This window comes from Miscanthus floridulus, chromosome 8 (assembly GCF_019320115.1).
Source record: "Miscanthus floridulus cultivar M001 chromosome 8, ASM1932011v1, whole genome shotgun sequence".
NCBI lineage: Eukaryota > Viridiplantae > Streptophyta > Magnoliopsida > Poales > Poaceae > Miscanthus > Miscanthus floridulus.
The window spans coordinates 45,576,323-45,600,157 of NC_089587.1; the positions used below are offsets into that span (position 1 = coordinate 45,576,323).

The 23,835-nt window shown below is 43.2% G+C and overlaps 1 protein-coding gene and 1 pseudogene across 1 annotated transcript; one reads left to right on the top strand and one right to left on the bottom strand.

Moving 5' to 3' along the window:
- The first annotated feature begins 11,034 nt into the window (after positions 1-11,034).
- Positions 11,035-23,835, top strand: part of LOC136468986 (putative disease resistance protein RGA4) — a 30,550-nt pseudogene continuing 17,749 nt past the window's right edge.
- On the bottom strand, positions 13,362-22,339 carry LOC136468985 (small ribosomal subunit protein eS8-like). Its single transcript, XM_066467358.1, has 5 exons — positions 22,323-22,339; positions 14,531-14,591; positions 14,313-14,426; positions 13,716-13,891; positions 13,362-13,440 (listed from the first exon to the last, which is right to left on the bottom strand). The coding sequence occupies exons 1-5, from the start codon at positions 22,337-22,339 to the stop codon at positions 13,362-13,364; spliced, it is 447 nt and encodes a 148-aa protein (XP_066323455.1).

Here is a 23,835-nt window from a genome sequence, read left to right on the forward strand (position 1 = left end):
ATGATCACTAATGGTTAATGATGATGAACCCAGACGATACTGATGATGAAAATGCTCACTAATGATGACTGTTTATGCTATTCATTATTCATGTTTACCTGATCATGTGTTTGTGGGCTTGTGATAAACTTGTTGCTACTCGATTGCTAAAAGATGACTTATTAAAAGCTAACCGCAGTTAAACCAGTGTCAGCCTTTTGAGCCTCATGAACCCCATGTTATATTTGTTGAGTACGACATGTACTTACGCTTGCTTTACTTTTTAAATCTTTGGAAAAATCCCGGATGGGTACCAGATTGCTAGAGTTTGGAGGAATTAGGCTTGTGATCAACCAGTCAGTTGTCCCGGTGGATTTGGAGTCTTCGCCTAAAGATCGGAGTTGTCTTTTCGCTGTCTATACTCTGAGGTTATATTCTTTATACTAATACGCTATGTAATTAAGAATTGTCAATTGATATTACCCTTATTTGTAGCTATATATGAGATTTGACTTCCTGGGCTCACATATGGTGTGTATCTGGTTTTATCCTTAAAACCGGGTGCTACAGAGTGGTATCAGAGCAATGCTGACTGTAGGACGCAAGCCTAGTTAGAAATTGGCCGTCTTAAGGTTTTGAAATTGCTATAAAATCCTTGTTCTATAAATCTTGATATTGTCTTCTCTACTGTATATCTATCCTTGATATTTATCTCCTCCTTGATGCTTGTTTTAAAGCCTTTGCTCTCATCTTCAATCCTTGATTTGATATGCTTTTAGAACTGACCCTCACTATCTTCTTGCGTAATCTGAAGATAAGTCTTAGGATTGTTACCCTAGTACAATGAGGACGATAGTATCGCAAGTTGAGTCAATGATTGAGTTGTGCACCCTTATTGCTTGTTGAACTGTCATTATGCTTATGATTGTTTTGAATCTTTGTAATTATTGCAGTGATCTTGTTGGATGTTCCCATAATTTCATTTAGTTTATAGGCCTAAGGTATAAGGATCAGTGCAATAAATAGTTGGGTTATGGTTTTCTTCTTTTCTCTTGATCCTGTCTTTTCAGAGCAGTCTGCACTCTTCAGCCTATATCTCTATTCTTGGACAACCAAAAATCATAAGAAAATTCTGGACAATAGTAGACTTCAATTTCTTTCTCTTAGCGTAAGAATCACCCTAATATCTATTTCGATTATGGAGATATAAAAATCACAAAGCGATGCGTCTGTGCTGTTTGGAACCTGGAACAGTTTCTGTTGTGCACTGTTTTTGACCAAGTTAACTGCTGAATTTAGAAAAGTGTTCTATAAGGAAGTTGTGGATAATTTTATAAGCTTTCCAACGGTGTAAGCTACAACTTCATTGGATTAACAGAATGAGAGTTACAGTTGTTTTACTGTGCTGCTGTTTTTCTGCTCGCGAGGAATTTCAGATTTCTTGTTCTTACCCATACACAAGAGTATCGTTGGGATGTCAGAACGTCTTGATATTAGTTAACTCATCTAGAAGGAGGTGCAAGCTATACTTTGGTGTCCCCTAGTTTATCTTTTCTTAAGGTGGGTAGCCAAGTTGAAGAATTTGTAAGAAGAGGAATCATACGTTCTAGTTTGCGCAGTAGAAGCGTGGTGGTACTCAAAGATGTGAGAGAAACTCAGAATCTCAATGAGGTTTGATTAAAGGTTCAAGGGAAGTTTATCCAAGATCATCATTTTGGTAGAGCTACTGGAGAAGCTTTTAAGTTCGTTTGGATCAAGTGACCTCAGGCAAATGTTTGAAGGAGTCTAAGAAAAGGTTGAAGTAAAACCCAAGTATTAGCTTTGCTAGATCCAGACAAGAGTTTCATATCTACAATGATGCACCTTGTCAAGGTGTGGAATGTGTCCTTATACAAGAAGAAAAGAAGTGGCTAGTTCATTAAGTCGACTAAGGAAGTGTGAGTTAAACTACATAACATGCATCTAGAGTTATCCATTGTGGAGCATGGAAGCACTGTCTTTTTAGAAGTAAAAGTGGTATCTAAGGGGATCACAAGAATCTATCGGACATCTTTACTAAGTTGGTCTTGAGCTTATGATATCCTCGTTGGAATGAAATTGGTTGACTTGGAGAAGTGCTAACACTTGGAGAAGTAAAAGTCGCAGCCGATGCCCTTAGCAATGGAGAGTCATGCTAAGAAGGTTCGGGTGACACCAAGGACTAAGAATTATATTCCAAGTTTGAGCAACTTGACTGGAATCATTAATGTTTTAAAGTTGGTAATAGAACCTACTTTAGAACAAGAAAGTAAGAAGGCCTAATAAGTATGGACTAAAAAGGAAAGGTGGCTTAGTAATTGGAGTTACCTGGGAATTTCTCAAGGTACCTATCATAATCTTGGAGTTAGTTAGGCAAATTACTTCGAGTAAGGTCAACAGGTATGCAAAGTAAAGTGGGATCCTTATTAAGACGATGGAACTACACGATGAAGTAAAGAAGAACCCAAAGACGGAGTATCCCTATCTCTTAGTCAACGTCTTTCGAATCTCGGGGACGAGATTCATCTTAAGGGGGTAGAATTGTAACACCCTAAAATTTGCCTCTTTTGAAAATAGGATAAAATGGTTTATTTCTGAATTTTGGTGCTCATAAAATATAGGAAAATATAATTTTTCATTAAATTAAAATTCATCGTAAGCTAGCAACATGGATGTGCATGCATGCCGGTGCATTTGTTTCTTTGAACTGTGTGGATTTGATTCAAATTGAACACATTCAAAATGCTTTTGAAAAATAAATTTGAAAATGGCTTTGAAGTAAAAGAAAAGAAAGAAAAGAGAATTAGGAAATAAAGGAATTTATTTATGAAAACTTATCAAAATTGCTCACTTTTATTTGAGTTGAAAAGTATACTTGAAACTACATCGGCATTCGATTTGGTTTATGTTTTAAAATTTGGCTTGAATAAAGAAAGGAAAATGGAAAGATGTTTGGAAAAAGAAAACTCTATTCTTCTTTTCTCCCTTGGGCCAGCCGACCTGTTTTTTTCCATGGCCCATTTCTCTTTTCCTTCTCGCGGCCCAGCATTCTCCTTCCGCAGGCCATCCTTCTTCTTCCGCTTGGGCCTGCGCCCCGTGCCTCCCATCCCGCGTGGGCCACGTCCCGCGTGGCTTCGCTTTCCCCCACGCCGGCCCATCTTCCGAGTCCCGCCACTACGCATGGCCCCGCAGCGCAGCCGGCCCAGGTCTACGCCGCGTCGTGCCCGCGTGTCCTTCTCCACCCCGCTGACATGCCTGGCCCACCCATCAGCTCCGCTTCCTACCTCGTGACCGACGCGGACTCCACCGTCGTCGGCCGTGTTTGCCCCTCCCACGGCTCCCTCCGCTTGCCGTGCCTCATAAGGCTCTGGTCCCTTAAATATCTGATGCCCGTGCCTGCCGCTACCTACCCCGCGCCCTATCTCGCTCTGCCCTCGACCCGAGCCAGCCTAGCGCCGTCGCTCGGATCCCACCGAAGGAGCTTGATGTCGCCGAGCGCTGCGCTGCCCTCCACGCCGACGTAAATCATCCGAACGAGTTCGCATCGACCTCCTCTTTCACCCAGTACCTTTTCCGTTGATAACCGTGGCCCGTAGGACCTTTTTTGTGAACTCCGATGAGGCCGTACTCACCCGGCCATGGCGCCGCCGCCGTCCCTGTCATCGCTAGCGTCCAGCTCTCTCTCTCTTCCCCGCCGATCCAATCATGGCTGCCAGTTTCTAATCGGACGGCCCCAGATGGCCGATACCCCTTCACATGGAAGTTTAGCTAAAGAGCCCCTCACTTTTTCAAAATAGAACCCACCGTCCTTTTCTTATTCCATAGCTTCTGTTTTCTTCTTTTAAAAACGTATTTCATTTAATTGACTTCAAAAATACGTTTTCAGCTATTTACAGTTTTGCCACTAGATTTGTTTAGGCCGTAACTTCTCCGTTTTAACTCCGATTTGACCCGTTCAAATCATGTTAGGTTCGTAATTTCATAATATACGTGTTCATACTACTATTAAGTATGTTTTCAACTTTTAAAATTCATGATTAGATTTAATCTACTATTCGATTAAAAGAAATCTTGTTTAAATCATATCTTCTGCGTTTTAGCTCCGTTTAAGCCCATTCAAGTTGCGTTAGATTCATAGCGACAAGATCTACACGTTAGTAATAATGGTTACCATGTCGCTATTTCTGGAATTTCATGGTTTAAATCATATCTTGAATAATAACTATGCAACTGGGTTTTATAAATAAAATATAATTTGTTTCACTTTAGTATTATAATTCAAACTTAAATTTGACTTAATTTATATTACCTATAAAATATCCTCTATATATGTTTTTACATAATTAAAACACATGAAACTAATAGTTTTATGAGTAGATCTTTCGGTAGATGTATCTTTTCCACCGTAGCTCCGACTAGCGTGCTCTTCACGTCTGTGTATTCATAGCGAGACGTAGATTCATTTTACAAACTTTTCATCTTGATTTTATGTTTGATGTACTGTTCTAATTTAGATTTATTGTTTGCTTCGTGTATGATTGTATGGATGCTTGTGTGGTGCTTTATGATTTCGTCCAGTCGATGAGATATACGTGGTGATCAAGAAGAAAAAGAAGAAGAACGTTGAAGATTAAAGCTTACCGAAGGATCGGTGTTTAAGGCAAGTATAGCATGAGATCATCATTGTTGTCCTATACACCTTTAATCATTTAATTCATACTGCATGTGTCTACCTTGACTACCGCTAAGGATATCCTAGTACTTTGTACCTTGTGCCTTGACACCTATGGGGTATTGCATTGGGTAGCTTTGCTAGTGCTCAACAACAACCATGATCTTGTAACTTGACTAATGGTATATGCAATAAACACTAAAAGATGCTTTTTAGCAACATGAAACCATGGGGCTAGAGCATTGGGCTGTTTTATGGTGCTCTGGATTCCTCTCCCTAAGGACTTATCTGTAAGTGATCATCCGGGACTTACAGTACAACTGTGAGGGCTACATGGCTCTGGCTTTAGCTCAGTATGAGGACATTTTCTAGCTTGTTAGAGGTTACCTTTATGGCGCAAGAGAGGTGTGTTCCGGGTTGGATATAGTGTGGCCTCTGTCCGTTAGTGTATAGGTTGCGCGTCATTGTGCCTGCCGGAAGGGGAGCTCTACATTCGCAGGCCACAGAAACCTAGCGGCCCTAACTTGTTAGACGAACCTTTGAAAGGCTTTATAGTGAACCCTGCCGACCTTCCTTGGTAGTGGGTCAAGAGGTTGGCCACCTCGGGCGAAAGGGTAAATCACGACTCACAGTGAAAGTGTACAACCTCTGCAGAGTGTAAAACTGGTATATCAGCCATGCTCGCGGTCACGAGCGGACTTGGAACCCTTACGGAATAGATGATCACTAATGGTTAATGATGATGAACCCAGATGATACTGATGATGAGAATGCTCTCTAATGATGACTGTTTATGCTATTCATTATTCATGTTTACCTGATCATGTGTTTATGGGTTTGTGATAAACTTGTTGCTACTCGATTGCTAAAAGATGACTCATTAAAATCTAACCGCAGTTAAACCAGTGTCAGCCTTTTGAGCCTCATGAACCCCATGTTATATTTATTGAGTACGACATGTACTTACGCTTGCTTTACTTTTTAAATCTTTGGAAAAATCCCGGATGGGTACCAGATTGCTAGAGTTTGGAGGAATTAGGCTTGTGATCAACCAGTCAGTTGTCCCTGTGGATTTGGAGTCTTCGCCTGAAGATCGGAGTTGTCTTTCCGCTGTCTATACTCTGATGTTATATTCTTTATACTAATACGCTATGTAATTAAGCATTGTCAATTGATGTTACCCTTATTTGTAGCTATATGTGAGATTTGACTTCCTGGGCTCACATATGGTGTGTATCTGGTTTTATCCTTAAAACCGGGTGCTACAATTTTGATAATATAACCATTACTACATAAAAATTATATTGATAAAAAATCAACATCTTGAGAAAAGGAGGAGGTTAGTATATACCATAGGTGCCCACGTCCTCCACATCGTAAATCTCAGTTCAACCTACTTCACTAATAATCTTAAGTGACATGATGTAGGCTTAAAAATCAATGATTAATTATGTCTTGATGGACTAGTATTACTCATACTAGACTACTAGTACAAATAAACAATAGTTGGTTGCTTTTGTGTGTGTTTTTATCATCAGTCATTACCTCATACTTTATGCCTAGCCTTTTTTTTAATAACTAGTGGACATGCACGTGCGACACGCACGTGCTTATAAATATCATATCATGTTCATATGTAATGTGGCTATTAAGATAAGGAGCATAGTTATGTTAGGTAAGAATTTAATTTTGTGATATTTTAATTTTTAAGGCTACCAGTAATAGGATTATTTTTTATTTTTTGTCAATGCTTTTCCAGAGAAATAAATATAGGTGCCAAACTGAGAAAATAATGTGCACAAATGTTATATCATCATAAGCAAGAAATATAAATTCAATATTCCAATTTTACCAGCAGTAGAATACCTGATTTCTATGTGAAGCAAGAAGGATGATCAATTTTTTACAAGCCTGTTCTTGTACTTTTTCAGTGACCTGCAATATTGGATAGGAAAGTTCAACCCAAATGTCATTGTGGTCAAGGTCATCAGCCAGACATCTACAAAACTCTACGATGCGCAACACTATGCAAAATTTTTGCTTGCACTATTAAAGTGGATTAGATATCATGGATAAACCTGAAAGACCTAATCAATAGCCTTTCCTTACAATCACAGCTCTATCATGTAGTGTACAGAATTACAAATTGACCAGCGACACCCATTCATTAGAAATCAAGTCATTTGTACCTCAGGAAGGTCCCAAAATGATCTTCTCATTATTTTTGTTAGTTTGAGAATCACAATGACCATCTTGTATTGATAGAGTGATCCCTATCTTTTACCCATTGAGGGAATATACCTTTGACACAAAACAAATGGTTATGATAGCATAGATATGAATAGAAGAAACACAGAAAAAGCACCTATTCTCTTGAGATCTTCAAGTCGTGGAACTGAGGCAGAGGCGTGAACCAGAAGCATCACAGATAGAAGGGTTCATGCGAAGACGACGACTTCGGAAAGCGTGAAATCATTTTTGGATTAACGGAGGCAGTTAGGGCGCCTACATCCGGAAAGTGCGATTAACACAGGTGCTGAGCCAGAGGCAGATGCCCTACCTACCTCCAAAAACACAAAACGCCCACCTGCGAAAACCTGCACAATAGTAGTGACGTGATCATGGCCTTATGATACAATGACACTAATGAAGGTCAATTTAAGTTGATTGAAGTAACAATGACTGCTCGTGAGTGGAGATAGGCAATAAGATGTGTTAGCTGTTGGTTGCCAATAAACTTTGCATGGCAGTTTTTTTTTTTTTTTTTTTTTTTTTTTTTTTTTTTTTTTTTTTTTTTTGCAACTCTAATTCCTTTGAATTATGAACTATAAATGGATAGAAGCACTAGCCATAGGTGGATCAATCCAAACAGAAGAATTATGTTCCATCCTGCTATCTTGAGAAATCTTTCTTGTAATCACTTCAGGACAATAATTTATAAATTATTTCTTTTATAGCACTTTTCAGATATGTCACAAAAAAATCCAGCCTAGGTCATTTTACAATGATGGCTGCAACACTGCTTATATTGGAAGCAGCGCCACCATAACAATTTCTCTATCTGCAATTCAGAGAAATCACAATAGCATCATTCATATATATATGTTCAGATCCTACACATAAGAAAAGTGATAGGAAGATAAATAATAAATCCTAGTACTTACGGAGATCAGTCAGGCATGATAAGCATAGGGCATAAGAAATATGATAGTTCGTTAAGTTAATTCATGCATGATAAGCACAGGGCTGCTTTAGGTAGACTATCTGTCGATCTGAATCCGCCGATATCTATCGCTTGGATTCAACTGTTGCTCGTCAGCTCGATAGAACTCGAACGCTTCCTATTTAAGAACTCGTCAACATTGCTTTGCATGCCAATCTAATCTGGTAGTGGAGCAAGCAAAATTAAAGTGAACATGCAGAAGCAAGAATTGAAGCGCAATAGGATTCAAACCTATGTCAGAAAACTGTGCGGCACGGTCCCAGGCACCATAACTCCTCGTGCGGGTCAATCTGCACGCCGGGCGCCGGCGGCCGGCACCGCCTGGGCAACTTCATCCGTGCCCTGGGGATGGAATCAATAACATCTGAATCTGAACGAAGGAAACAGACGCTAGCACGGGATGGGGATGGAGCCAGCCGGCAGCCGTCGGCGGCGCTGCGGCTGCCGGTGATGACCTGTCGCGCCCTTCCCGACCAGTGCGACGTTCGTCTTGTACGGAAGAACCTCCACATTCTCGTACGTCTCGGCCTTCACGTGGATCACGGAGGGACGCGGCGGTTATTTTTACATGGTAGATTTCGTCGGTGAGAAAAAACGGGGAGTAAGCGTTTCAAAGAATCAGGAGACGGGACACGGGGATTTTTGCGGAGTCGGAGGGGTGGCGGCTGATGTGGGTAATTTTTCATCGGTGAAAAAAACAGGCGCGGGTTGGTCGACATGAGAGAAACACGCGTAAACGTTTACAAGTTTTCTGGCTAGATCTACTTGTCAAATCACGATGGATGATTTAGATGCGTTGGATCTGACTTTAAGGTAGATTTAAGGGACAATGATCGAGGTGGTAGAAATATCAGGGTGAGAGGCTATTTTTAATTCATGTGCTCTTTTATAGTAACTAGCAAATATGTATGACACGCACGTGTTTATAAAAACTATTTCAAATGCAATGAAAATGTTTATTGAATTATTGATATACAATAAAGGTAGATGGCTAAGTGCTTGTTTGATTTGATAGGGTTGTGTAGAACAAGGTTCAAATCGCTTTTCCGTTAGGTTGCCTCAGCTGCATATATTGCTGCACTTTGACTTGGACACCTTTTTAAACGGCTCATGTTGCCCCTATTTGCATACTTCTGTCGATCCATCCTCGTATGTGTGGACAACCCAAATCATAGGTGGAGAATCCGTCGTAGTCTCAGTTATGCTACTGGAGGTTCTAGGGAGGCCGGAAAAGAGAACACTCATCTTGGAATGAGCTTACTACTTATAGGTTTTTAGCAGTTATCCTTTCCATATTTGGCTACCCAACATTTACTGTAGCCACGTACAAACAATGTAAGGGATTACGACTTTATTAATGATGTAATAAGATTGTGCCGGAATGAAGTAATTTTTAGTATTGACGTGCCTTCAGGACTCAGGAGTCCAAGAAAAAAAAGATGTTGTCGATTAAAGATAGAAGTCGTACTTGACTTCATGTATACCTAAAATAAACGTAAAAAAAAGATGGTGCTCGTCGAGGCCACGCTAGCTATTTTTGGCTGACTCGTGTCGTGCCGCTGCGAATCATTATGGGGCGACGAGGCCGGAGAAGCCACTCACCCACATCCCACACGGCACGAAACGGAAACCAGCCTCATCCTGGCCCAGACCAAATCCAGGCCGTCTCCTCTGTCCTCTGCTTGCTTGCCTTTGGTGCACTGCACGTATAGGAAGCCGTGTCCTCTATCTTCTGCTTGCTTTCTTTGGTGCACCGTGCACCTATACGTACTTGACTCATATACGTAAAATAAACGTGACTTATGAGGGGGACGCACAGTGAATAGGAGTCTTACATGTAAGATCATATACGACGGAGCGCTCATATTCTATAACTTCTAGATCGAACGTTGTTATAGAGGAAAAGTAAGATCACGTATGATGAAGGGCTCGTATAACACGACAGATAGATCTAACGGTTATTATAGAGGGAGAGGATCCTCTCAAGAAAAACTAGTTTTTTATAGTGTGAATAATAGATAGATAGGAGATACTGTATGCCAAGCTGAGGCCTGAGGCTCGGTTGCTGGCTGTGTGGGCCTGAGTGAGCCCCCGGCCACGGAGGCCGAGGCAGGGCCGCTGCCAGTCCTCATCCATCCTTCCGGAACAGGAGAGGCACCAGGTCTTCCCCTGCCTTGGTGGGCCGGGAAAGTGGTTCACAGCTCACTGGCATCGGCAGCTGCAGTAGGCCGGCCCAGAAAGAGAATACTAGGCTTCCGCCAAACAATAAGCCGGACCAGTGTAGCAAGCCGCGGTTCCATTTTCTAAGTCTTCTGGCCCAAGTTCGATGGCTGCAACGACGCCTTCAAGGTGCACTCGGCATCAAAGATCAAAGATTTTACCGCGGTATACTAGCAACTCCTAGATCCGGCTCAGTTCTTCAGAGGTGTTCATAGAGATAGAGTTTGCATACGTATATTCATAGGGGTGAGTGTACGTACGTATTGAACGTCTACGTTGTATTGTGTAATTCTAAAAAAAAAAAAAGTCACCTCAAGTTCTCAAGACTCGATCGGTAGAGCAGTTTGCATTTTTCGCAAAAAAAAGAAAGAAGGTTGCGCTGGGCTGTCACTGAGAGGCCAATTTTCATTGCCTTCCGTAGACTTGGCACTGCCTTAAATTCTGCAAACTGCAATAACAGGGACAGGAGGAGTACAGGACTAGGGGGAGTGCATGGCATGCGTGGAACAAGTCACTCTTTTTTTTTTAAATTAAGCCGTCGAACAGTCACTCTTGCTTTCTATTTCATAGATTTACTCCTTTCAATTCCATCCTCTGCGTGGAAATTAAATGTGATCCAATGGCTGTTTGCTTTCAGTTTCGCAGATTTAATTCCTTTCAATTTCATCGTCTGCCTGGAAATGTAATCCAATGGACGTGCCTAAACATGTGGGCATGTGGCTGCTGTGACGTGCGTTCAATACTGTGATGGCACACTGCACATGACTTGTGCGTCAACTGGAAGAAGGCTCAAAGAATCCTTCCAAATCTTCTTAAGTGCCAGGCTCCGGCGACTGCGACTGCACTGAGGTTGCAAGCCCGGCTTATATATGTAGTTACATTACACGAGGCCTCAAAGCTAGCACCGGTGCATGGTGAAAACATTGGTGAGTCTGTAGACTTATCTCCTAGCTACATACAAGTTTTCTGCAATGTACCGTTTTGTCCCTGCTGAAGCGATGCTACTTCAGTAGGAAGTGTACTTCGGGTTTTCAGTCGGCTGCTCTGTTTCTACATCCTTACAGTTTGGTAAGCAAAAAGTTGTATCTGCTCCCATAAAAGGTTCAGATGTTTTGTTTCCCTCTCTCTTCGACTCTTCTGCTAAGGTTACACTTAATTTATATGTCTTGATATACAACGAACTTGTTTCTTCACATTTCCGTTGGGTAGCTAACATGCGTCAGTATCAACCACCTGTCTCATCCTTCAACTCTGCTTTGCTCAGACTATGCTAGGTTGGTTGCTACGGAAGCCTTGTTGGCCTGCAGGTCCTGATGGTATCACCCTAACATATATAAGAAAAAAAAACAACCTAGCTTGTTTTGTGGCTTATATAAGTTAGGACTCCAACCAGCTAATGATAAGCACACAAGTTGTGTAGAGGCAATTTAGAAATGTTACACCACACACCTGTTACGCCGGTGGCTTTCATATGCATAGCCATATACACATAGGGCTACTATAAGTGTTTAGTACACGTGGTGGTACAGCAGGCACAAGCAATCACTGCTGGAAACAAAAATGTTCCTGTCGGTAACTCCTAATATTCGTCCACAGTGGTAACGGTAGAATCACAGACACACAGACTAGTCCTAAACACTAGCACAAAATTGATTTTTGGAGACAAGGCTTTTTATTTACAGAAGCAGGCACAAAAATATCCACATCTCCTAAAATACCTAGTGAACATCGGAGACAGCCGAATCATTTTAGGACATAGTAAAAAATGACTGTCTTTGTAAATCTATTTATAGAGACGAGCCTCTTCATAGGCTTGTCTCTGACAATATAGCCTATTTTAAGAGGCAGATGTACGTAGGCGAGGGGCGCGTGTGATCTACGAGTGATGATACTTGTGACAGTATCAAGCTTCGTCACTAACAGTCAGTGTGCCCGAGGCCCATCACCAATGATCCATGTTGAAACAAAAAAAAATCCATAGTTACGTGCTGTTCTGCGACACGATTTTGCTTCTTCAGTAAAATTTCATCATAGTTGTGCACATTTATACTAGCGCGTGCTAAAAGGCCTGTCTTAGAAAATGGGCCCAAAACCCAAATGACCCAATATGTGGAGATATATAAATACGATCGTTTATAGTCTGGACACCAAAGAGCGAGGCGGCTCACCTAGGATTTGTAGGTTTTGGTGACTCCTCGGCAATTTGCCATAGGAGGATCTCGGACAGCTTCACCGTCACCCCCCTTCTGATTGCTCGGGCTGATCACGAGGCTACCTAGCATAGCTACCCGGCCTTGGTGAGAGGGCGGAGGTTCCTCGGGAGCATTTCATTTGGCGGTCGGCAAGGAATGGCGGCGGAAGGTTCCAGTGGCAGATCGAAGGAGATGGAAGACGATGTGGAGAGACTTCTCGGGACTATATGTCTAAGCGAGGCAAAGAGGGACGGGGTATTTTGTCTGAGGTGAAGTGATTGGCGGCGACAAGGCTATTGACTTCCAAGCAGTTCAGTGAGCAGTCCATGTTCTCGATGATGAGAGCGGAGTGGAACACAACCAGAGAAGTCTCATTCCATGCGATCAGGAGGAATATGCTCTTAGTGCAGTCTTTCTGCCCTGGAGACTAGAAGAGGGTCATGGAGGAAGGACCATGGATCTTCAAGGGTTATGTACCACTATAACACAACATACCTTTGCCGACACTTTTTATAGTGGACAAAGGGTACCTTTCCCGACATATAACCTCTCGCAAAAGGTTTTGCCGACAGTTTAGAAACAGTCGCGCTATAAGCCGTGGGCGAAACTTTCGCCGACAGTTAAAGGAATCGCCGACACTTTTTGTGTTGCCAAATGGTGGACCTACGCCGACTGTTTAACCCTTTGCCGACAGTTAAGACCTACGCCGACAGTTTGAACTTTTCCCGACAGTTTGTGTGTTGGCGAAACCATTTTCAAGGTATTTTGTGAATCATGCCCTGTCCAACAACTAAACTGTCGGCAAAACTGTACTGCAGATATAGATATATATATATATATAATTTGAATAATTTGACAAATCCACTGTTATTCATATAGAAGGAAAATCTGAATTCTTAGGCGCTAGATAGAGTTGATTCATTTTCGGAAAACAGTGTTCTCATCAGGTCTGCAAAACATGACATAGACGTTCTGAACTTGAGACGACTAACAAAAAAAGCCAGAGTAATATTTAATAGGCCACACATTTCCGTGGAGGACCATCCATGAGAATGCTCTAAGCTGCAGCGCCCTTGCCCTTCTTGCGTTGAAGCTTCTTCATGTAGAACTCAAGTTCTTTATCCTCAAGGATGTACCTGTTATACAAAAAAGAAAAGTGTATTGTAAGGAGCTGCCTGCAATATAAGATATAAGTGAAGATAAGGGGACAACTTCCATTCTACTTGAAGCCTAGAAGGATAAATTTGTGACAGCTGCCAACATATCTAAAATGTCTAGACTCACAGTGATTGTAACATAAAGAGTATAAACAAACATTAAGCTTTAAGCTACAAAAGTTAAATGGTACACAAACAAATAAGTTGCTCTAACAAAAATAAAGAAAGTCTGGTGGAAGTCCATTATTTCTTACCCATCAGCTCGGCCACACTGTCTAGGGCGGGAAGAAATGCACACCAGCAAGCTTCCACTGCCAAATTGCTCTTCAATGTGAGCGTCAAGCTCACGTCCCTTCTGACGCTCCTCAAGCTTCCTCTTGACATGGTTGCTCTTCTTTGTTTCCTCAGCTGCTGCCTCACCCCTCTTGTCCTTGGATGAATGAATCTCAAACAATAAGTGATCCACCAGAGGAAACATAACAGACACTAAAGATAGAAAACTAATTAACTATAGATCTCTGCTTTATGGAAATACTTCAAGCAAAATATATTAATAAAAACAATCAAATTTAACATTTTCCATATAGAAATCTAAAACTCATAGTGCAAAAATATGCAATTCAAATGTGAAACGTGGATAAGAAAAGAAGAGTTCTCTAAGAATCTGCAAGGCACAGGAGTAGACAATATAAACATACAAGAATGAGGTGAGTCAGTTGTCTTTAAAAGAGAGAACAGAAAGAGCTGATATTTGCTAGCTACAAAAACATGATGTATGAACTATGAAGCCAATCCCTTATTAAAAACATTTAATAGTAAATAGTGAGACACTGTGTTGCAAGAAATAATACCTCAGCAGATTCCTTCTTTGCAGCAGCAGCCTTTTTCTTCCTACAGATGTCAACTCCATAGTGAGTGAGGTACCACTGCTTGAATGGGGCAGCATCAACTTGCACAATGGCACTCTTCACAAGGGTTTGAGTCCTCACAAGCTCATTGTTTGATGCATTGTAGACCACATATCCAGGCGAAGAGCCCTCCACTTCACATTACCTCCACGAACACAAACCCTCCTCACTGTCTTGTTGCTTGACAACTTGGTGTTGGCCGGCTGGCGCCCAAGCTCATACCTTCAAGAGAAGAGTTCAGCTACATTATAGCTATATCCTACCAGAACAAACTAAGAATCATTTTCGTTAATCATTGTTAAGCCAACAATATTTGGAATCAACAGTTCATGCTGATTACTAAATAATTACAACAAAATATTACTTAATGATTCTTTTCTAGCACATACTGATAAAAAGGAAACTATTTATCTTGGCAAATAAAGTGCACATAGCGTGATTCAGAGTTGTTGCACTCATATTCCAGCACTAATGAAAATTAACTAGATAACAAATTTTGGTAGTGAGGCTTATAAAATTGGGAAGGTATAATACTAGAATAGGTGCACTACCTTCTCCCATTTGCTAATACCCTGAGTCCCTGACCAATATTCTCCCATTTTCAGAGAAGGAATTGCTACAGGACCAAACAAAAAACACATGGCCCAGAACATGTGGAAAACTACAAATTATCACCCTGAAAAAATTATCACTCAGTCAACTTGCTAAATTTTATAACAAAGAATATAGGCAAAAGATGGATGGAAGTCTAAACTAGGCAAGAGATGTAGGTGAAAGGTGAACTATGACAACCTTTCCACAGAGCACTTCTCAAGGTTGGGCAACAGTAGATCCACAGAGCATACTTATTTAGCTAGTATGCACTGAATTCTCTAAAACAGGGGAGATAGCAACCAAAAGAGCTTTAGTTTTAGTAACACTAACGGTGAACTTTTTCTAGGCACCTAACCTATTGGCAGGCATAGGCAGCATCCTGAAATTCATGTATAAGAATGACTGAATGCATGTCAAATACATAGTTCAATCAATGATCTCATATATCATTTCAGGCACAAATATCAGATTATTAACACTTCAACAGTATCTCCACTACCACTCCAAGAGCTAGCCCTAACGTGCTTGTTTCATATGCAGGAAAATAATGTAGACACACTATGTACATACACACATGCATCTTTCTGAATTGTTAGCCATATTCTGTACATGTCTGTGCAAAGATGCATGTCGTCATGGCCTTCATGCCAAGGAGCATGCTCTGTTCTTCCTCAGTAACTCACAGCTCTGTTTAGGGGCGGCGGCCGTGCCGGGTGCTAGCCTCCGTCACTGGCTCCTAGAGGCGCCCGGCAGCGGAGCCCTACTAGCGAGGTTTTTCTTTTTTTCTAAAGTCTGCGTGAGTGGAGAATGAAGGGTGGGCCTCCTGTTTTAGTGGCTTAGCCTTTTTCCGATAAAAAAAGAGGTTTCGACGCGCTGTCTCCCCTTCGCCACACAGGCATCTCTATTTTGCTTCGGCGCCTACCCCTTCGCCGACACTTGGACAGTGGCTTAGGTAGGCTACAACGACACTTTTTTGTCTAAAAACTTTCGCCGACACTTTATGTGTTGGAAGGAGAAACGCCGACATATAAGTTGTAGCCTTACATTACTATTGCCGACAGTTTAAGTGACGCAAAAAATGTAAGAATTGCCAACACATTATGTGTTGCCAAAACCCTTGATTTACCAACACATAATTGTAGGGAAAGGTGGGTTGTGGTGTAGTGTGTGTTGATAACGTAGGAGTTTGACGTGGCTACACTTGTCCTAGCAAGGCTTCCATGCATTGTGCAGGCATGGATTCAGATACATAAAATCTTGCCTCTATACAGGACAAAAGAGATCATAAGTAGCTAGAAGGGAAGGTACGAAAGGTTCTTGATGTGGAGATGAAGGTGGTGTCGAATGGCAGAGGGGATTTTCATAGGTCGAGCGTGAGCCTAGATGCGATCAGACATCTAGTATGCTTTGTCACCTTTGTCCTAAAAGCGTGTGCTCTGATGCTACTTCTAGTGAAGTATGAAGGGATGCCTCGCTACTGTGCCCATTGTGGCTTGATGCATCATGTTCACCTAGAGTACGGGACTGGTGAGTTTACAGACGAAGAGCTTCGTTCGATGATTAAATGATAGCTAGGGGAGACTCCTGACGAGTGGGCACACCTCGTATCTGGTCGTCTATGTGAGGTGAGCTGGGGAGACCTAAACCTGTTGAGGATCTGAGATGCGAGACCACAGGCGAGTGAGAGGCTGTGGTGGTAGGATCGGGGGATGAGAGATGGTGTGTGGAAGGAGAAAAGGATGAAGGGTGAAGATAGCATAGGCTCTTGGAAGAGAGGGTTGATGGAGGATGGGTTGGGAGATGCCCTAGACGCTGATCTTGCCAACTCGGCAACCAGCCCACTCAAGATAGTCCAAGCATCTGAGAAAGAGGAGGTGGCAAATAACACATGGAGACAACTAATAGTGTCCATGAGTGGGGCCTCATCGGGCGGTCATCCCACCTCCTCCCACATAGTATGTCTGTGCTAGGGAAAAGAAGAAGCTGAAGAAGCTTGGAGGAGATCTGACGAAGAGCGATGTAGAGGGTTAGTCGGTGGTCTCCATTGGGGATGGCTGCCTAGATCAATGAGTTGCCTCAGCTGGAAAAGTCAAGGTTTGGGCAATGTCACGACAGTTAAGGAGCTTCGTGATATAGTGAAAAATGTTGCCCCTAGCGTGCTTTGTGTTTTGGAAACTCAAGTCCATATAGTACGGGTGGAGGGTCTCAAAAGTACTCTAGGTTATGATAATGCCTTTGCTATAAGTAGCTCAGGGTGCAGTGGTGGCCTTGTGTTGACGATAAAAAATGACTAGGAAGCATAAATGGATTTTTAGGAAATATTTCTAGCAATAATGTGATCACAAAAATATATTTGGAATATTGCATCAAAGTCCTGAGAAAAAAGAACAACAAGATGGTGCTGCTCGCTATCAATCCGGCTTAGCCGGTCCTTATTCCATTTAGGTCGATTGCCTACCCCTGCGCCCTTAGATGAGTCACCCCCTGCTGCATTGCGAGCCGCAAAACTAGCCTAGCCGGCTTGGGAATTGGCTAGGCTGGCTCACCTATGGCATCAGTCGCCCAACTGGCCTAGCCAGGTTGGGAACCGGCTAGGCTGGCTTGCCTGCTCATCCAGCTAGCTCGGCTCCTACCTGAGCCCGATAGAACCGGCTAGGACGATTTCCCTGCCATAGTATGAGTTGGACTCTTTCCAATTTGATCTTCGGATAGGATTTGGTGTAGGAAACATGGAAAACATGAGTTGAAATTGTTTTCTGCTGGGATAAGACCACCTCTCTATATATACATATCAGAGGATCATGATCAATTGAAGGATCCAACACTCAATCGTCTTTTTTACATCTTTTATCCTATCTTTTCCTTTTCCAACCCTTTGTTGTTTGCTGCATCTCTCTAGGATATTCATCAGCATTCTAGGTAGCCTTGCTGATCCTAGAACAACCCTAGGCGTGCTCCTCCCCGACGGGTCCTCCCAGGAGGTGTTCCCAAGATTTTGCGGTGAAGGACGAGCTCTAGGTCGGCCTAACTGTTCTTTATATTGGTTTAGTCATTCTTGGAGTTCCTTGCTAAGTGTGATAGGTTGATTACAACCTAGGGCGTGCTAGCCCTTGCTGGTGTGTGATTTGGATCGCAATCCAACATCAAAACCTTGACATCATTTGGAACGATAATACTATAGAGATGATCTTTTACCGTACTCTCAATACTACATTGATACCATCATAATAGAGTGTGGGGGTGAACCATGGTGTCTGACGTGCGTCTATGGTGAGGTGTAGGTTGCATAACACCATAAGATGACATGGGAGATGTTGAAGTTCATCAAGGCATCCTCGTCATTGCCTTGGATGTAATTTGGGGATTTTAATGAAGTTCTTCACCATTCAGAACATGAAGGCGCACAAGAATAGAGTTGGAGCCAAATAGGTGGATTTTGAGAGGCAATAGACATCTACGATCTTGTCGATCTTGGTTTCAAGGGATACGGATGGACCTTTGAGAAGAAGGTAGCAGGAGGATCCTACTATCGAATCAGGCTAGATCGAGCACTTGCTTATGCAGCATGACTTGCCATGTTCCTAATGGCATCAGTTGACCATCATACATCTGCGGCTTTAGACCATAGCCCCATTGAGTTACGTTGGGATAGTAGGCAGACCAACCTAGGTAGGAGGCGATAGAAAATACAGTTTGGTTTTCATGGTACTCTGTTTCAAGCCTGGAAAACCAGCCTTGGGTGATGAATCTAGAAGGTCATGTTCTTCATCAAACACCAAAATGAAACTTAATGGCTCACCGTGTCCATTTTCCTTACAAAACCTTTTACACAAAATGAAGGCGAAAGTGTAAGTAGTGTGCTACGCGTATACAGGCATATTCCATGTGAGGATCTATGTCAAAATCATATTTTGGATGTGGGGTTTTACAGAGCTCGCCCTGAGTCACATAGTGGATTTCATGACTCAAGAAGATGGCATAGCCCTGTTCACCTAGAATAGGGCCTCCACGGCAATGGCTTAGATCTCTAGGGTGATCTGGTTGAGCTCCTAGAGTGGTCATGGACGCCATCTGCGATGGAGTTAAGAAGCCAGCTGTGGACGTGGGATTCATCGATGGGCCATTGAGGATCTTCAGGCTGTGCTGAACTTTCCGCACAGGGACAAGAAGAAGGGAGACCACTAGTTGAAGTTTGGATGTGGGGTAGACGTTACATGTGACTTGACAGTGATTATTGCATAGGGGCTATTGTAGACATGTAGTGCAATGTCTGATCCAGATGAAGGCAAGGTGCCCATACAAGTGGAGACCATGTTGGCACTCAAGGCGGAGCAGTCCACTGACATCAGAGATGGAGGAGGCGTAGCAACGAGGTAGGAGAGGATCCAGATATGCTGATGTACACATGAATCGTGCACATGGGGCAAGGGTTATGGTTGGGGAATCACATGCGGGGAGGTACAACGATTAGTGCGGTAGGGATCGGCGGCACAGGGAAGGCAACAAGGGTGGGAAGGGATCGGAAGTGGTAGGGTAGCGACTTGGATTCCATGGTGGGTGGATAGATAGAAGACCTAGGCTAGGACTCGTGATACCATATAGAAAGGTATTGGGGAACACCATACACCCATTATGGTGGGTGACTTTCATATATATAGTCATGTACACACAGGAATACTAGTAGTACACATGGTGTTAGAGCATCAAACTACAAACGGTGCGGGTTGGGGCGACCCTTTTGTTGAACTATCGCCCCATGGCAGTCGTTAGCAGGGTCAGGGTCGAACCGCACCTTTAATTTCGTTCGCCCCTGTGACCCATGGGTGAACCGCCCCTTATTCAAGCCATGGTTGATGGCCGCCTATCCTCTTTGGTTCGGTACTTCGAGGTCGATGGCCTCGGGGATGAACGAGCCATCTCAGCCTCTCGGGCATCTTTAGTTCTTCACCGTCTAGCGATCAGCAATGGCGGCAGTAGGCATGGCGCAGAAGCAGAAAGTCCGATCTACAAGCTAATGGCAGCCTCTCGTCACCTCGTTTTCGGTGAGAAGAAGAGCTCACCACCGCCGCTGCTGCCTTCTCTGACTGTGCAAATGTAGCTCTTCCTTGAAACTTGCCAAGGATCCATCCTGGATCTCCTTCAGATCTGTCAACACAGAATTTTCGTTCCATGCCAAGGAAACACGCAACAAGCCGGAAGGGTCTGCTCGATGGAGCTGTAGATCCGCCTAGCTTCAGCACAGGGATGGTCGATCCTGCGCTCTCCTCCCGAGACATGCCAGTCAATTTGACCCTATAATTGACAAGGAGAGAAAGTTCATCAGTAATTAAGGGCGAAACTTGCCGGTGTTGCTAGACAGTCCCGAATGTGCGGCTATGAGAGCCGATATGAAAGGAGATCGACTAAATGGTCGATTCCAGCATATTCACGAGAATAAATTGATTAAAGCTCATTGGGTTGTATAAGAAGAATCGGTTATCATTCAGGGCAAATATCATTAATCGAACAGATATTAATCAATGGCAATAAGATGTCAACAACGACCGGTTTGTGCTGAGCCAATGATTACAAGTAACCGAACCCCTTTTTATATAAAGAAACAGTTCAACATCACTTAACCATTTAATAAAGATAAATCTAATAACATGTTAGATCTCATCTATCACTATGACCAGTTGGGCATGAGGCAGAATCATGCAGGCCGTAGAAATAACAATAGACTCGACGACTCTAACTTATTACTAATATCAGTGGGGCATGAGGCAGAATCATGCAGGCCGTAATACAATAATAAGGTCATGGGGCTAACATAGCTTTCAACCTATCTTTACTTCAATGGTCTTGTGATGCGAACTGTTCGTGAAAGCACTCGATATCGGCTAAAACAGCCAATTCAGGCATAGCGCACAGCTAAAGTCATGCCTTATCAGGAACAAATCTATTAGATAACGGTCCCCACTCCATGGTGCTAACAGTGGGGTGTGAGGTAGAATCACACATGCCATGATAATGGGCCATGGAACGGTTCTCGCTAGCCAATAAACCTACTCAAGACACAACACGCCTTAACCGCACGCTATGCACGATCAGGATTGACATAAAACAGCCGATAAAACATAACTCATCGTTTAAGGTGCAGATTAGATCAATTTGAGATTAGCAAACGATGGGCTAAACAAGATATAAGGCCGATCTAGATCAATCCCAATCGGACAGAGTGATATTGCTGTAATTAGATAAATAATGAAAGTAATAAGCAATATTGGTAACTTAATGAATCTACCGAAGGCTGCCATCCTAAGGTAGAGCCGATAACTTGACCTTGATCTAGTTCATGCAGTGGGGGTCGACCGGATCGATGCAGCCATACTTGAACTAGGCAAGAGTCGATAACTAACTTATACCAGAGTCGTGGTGGAGGTCGACCGGATCGATGCAGCCGTATGAACATAGGTATAAGCCATGAAGATACTTACAACAAGCAGTGGAGGTCGACCGGATCGATGCAGCCGTACTTGCCAAAAAACTCGCCGAGATCTACTCTACTCCTACTCCTAAGGGGTGGCCGAAGCCGAAAAAGTAAATAACTTGTATATTGGATTGATTGGTGTCCTCTTTACAATAGCCGGGGTTTGGTACTTATATCCGGGCCCTATGCATGACTCCTGTCTAAGCACGACTCATTATAATTTTTTACCCTACAGAAAACATTCCTAATTTAAGATAACTTGGACTCTAATCTTTCCCTTTTTGTAGAGCCCGGCAATGTTTCGTCCTGGCGCCGAATGTAGCCTTTGGTGTTATCCGTTGGCACTATCTGTGGAAAGCCGATTCTAGTTTCTACATCTGAATCAGCTGGTTCCGATCTGCACGCAATTGATCCCTACAACATCTTCTTCCAAATTTTGGTGTAAACACATGCCCCCCAAATTTGGGATAAAAGTAATTTTATTGCAAAATTATCATGTCTGTATCCCTGATTGGTCTACAGTCACGGGTAGAGAACCTTGATCTGGGGTCCACTGTTTGTTGCTTGCGTGCACTCATGAGCCTGTGCCTCAAAACTTTTTACAAGAGCGTCACTTCTTCACGGGCACTTCGATTCATCTTCCCAAGCCGGCTATAAAAGGCCTATCTGACCTTGGTGAGAGCAGCTCAACAATGTAGCCATGTTTTTCTTCCACCTGTCTCCCCGAGTGCTCCTAACTCCGCTGGACCCTCCATGGTCTAGTCTTTTGCCATGAAAATCTTGAGCGATTAGAAGAATTCTTGTGCATAGGGTGATTGTATCGCTTATTCTAACGCCTTGTCGAGCAAGAGGATCAACCATTGCGGTTAGAAGAATTCTTGTGATATCACCTGAGTCTTCTCTCCATGCCCGCAAAGCTGTTCTAGTGTTTGCAAGGGCTAAAATGTGTGGACACGTTCCCCTTGTTTGTTCCACTGAACGCCCACTGGGAAAGCCACAGGCTTCTTTCCCATAGTTTCCCAATTTACCGAGAAATCGGCTGAGCACATGTTAGGCGGGTGATTTTTCCTCTTCTCGGGCACAATTTTACCAAGGGCCAATGTCGATTCGTTTCATGACAACCTTTGGCCTCGTGGGGGCCTAGACTCCCTTCAATCCAAAGAAGCCTTGAAAGGTTGATCCCTGGTCAATGTAAAATCTTTGAATCCGTCTCATGATATTTTGTAATCTGGGGAAGCAATAAATTCGAATCTGTTATCTCTTCGTTATCCGTCCCTTGAATTCCCGGAGTGTAGTTCCGCTTCCATTTCTGATTCCAAATTCACACCCCCAGCGAAATCTATCTTCTTGCCTTCCTGGGCTATATATATACGGGCCACGGCCATGGATTGAACAACAACTCGCTTCGTCTCAAACTTTCTGCATCCTTAGTATAACTTCTGTTTTTCGTAGTTTTGAGATCATGGAGGACAACAAGAGATCTGCTGAGGAGGCCCTCGATGGATCTGCATCATCGCGCCAGCGCATCCACCGTCAAGAGGATGCAACTTGCTATGCTCCCGTCGTCCTAGAGCAGAGGGCCGACTCTACTCAGCCTTTGGGGTCATCCTCGGCATCAATTTGTCGCCAGCTCCCCTGCTACCCGAGGAGACCGAGAGATAACAACGACCTGATCGCTTCCATTGACCGGACCGGCGAGAAACTTGCCGACTGCCTCTCTATTGCGGAGTCAGCCCTGGCCATAGTTCAAGGCCGATCACCTCCTGAGGCCAACCCGGTATGGGAGAGGTTGGCCAAGGCTGAAGGCAAAATTGCTGGTGAGACATTTACCATGATTTTCTGTTTCTTCTTCAACTTTTATCCTTCAAGATCCTGCTCACCTCTTCTTCAAGTCCTTTAGATCTATCGGCTCAGCTAAAAAGCCTTTGTTCGGCTACGGACCACGCGGCAGGATTCGTCAATGCCAGGGGTGCCATTCCGATGGTTCGTTTGCATGACATCTCAAACCACGTCAGAGAAGTCGCTCTTCACGACGTTCGTCATGGTGCTACCATGGCGTTGGCTACTACACAAGTTCACTCCGACCACGATCTTCGGCTTCTTCCTCGTGAAGCTCTAGTCACCAGATACCCTAGGGATCATGAGTGTCTGGTCGAGGATTTCTCCGACGCCGCCAACTCTGTAACCTTTATCTCTCAGGCCGATGATATAATAGCCAAAGTGTTTTTCGACCCGTAGTTTGTAATAGGTGATATTAGCAAACAATTCCTTCTGTCTTGAGTGATTTTTCCTTTTATTTCATACTTCATACTATATGCACCACTCTGTCCATGTTTGCTTTGCTCCTGCGGGCGATACACATTGTACCAGCTTTTACCCTTCTGGGTTCATTTTTGCACCAGA

Excerpts from the sequence above, each read along its gene's own strand:
- LOC136468985 (XM_066467358.1), bottom strand. Across the intron at positions 14,427-14,530 it reads GCAACAAGACAGTGAGGAGG|AGTGCCATTGTGCAAGTTGA; the intron begins GTTTGTGTTCGT and ends ACCCTTGTGAAG. Across the intron at positions 13,441-13,715 it reads CAGTGTGGCCGAGCTGATGG|GTACATCCTTGAGGATAAAG; the intron begins GTAAGAAATAAT and ends TTTGTATAACAG.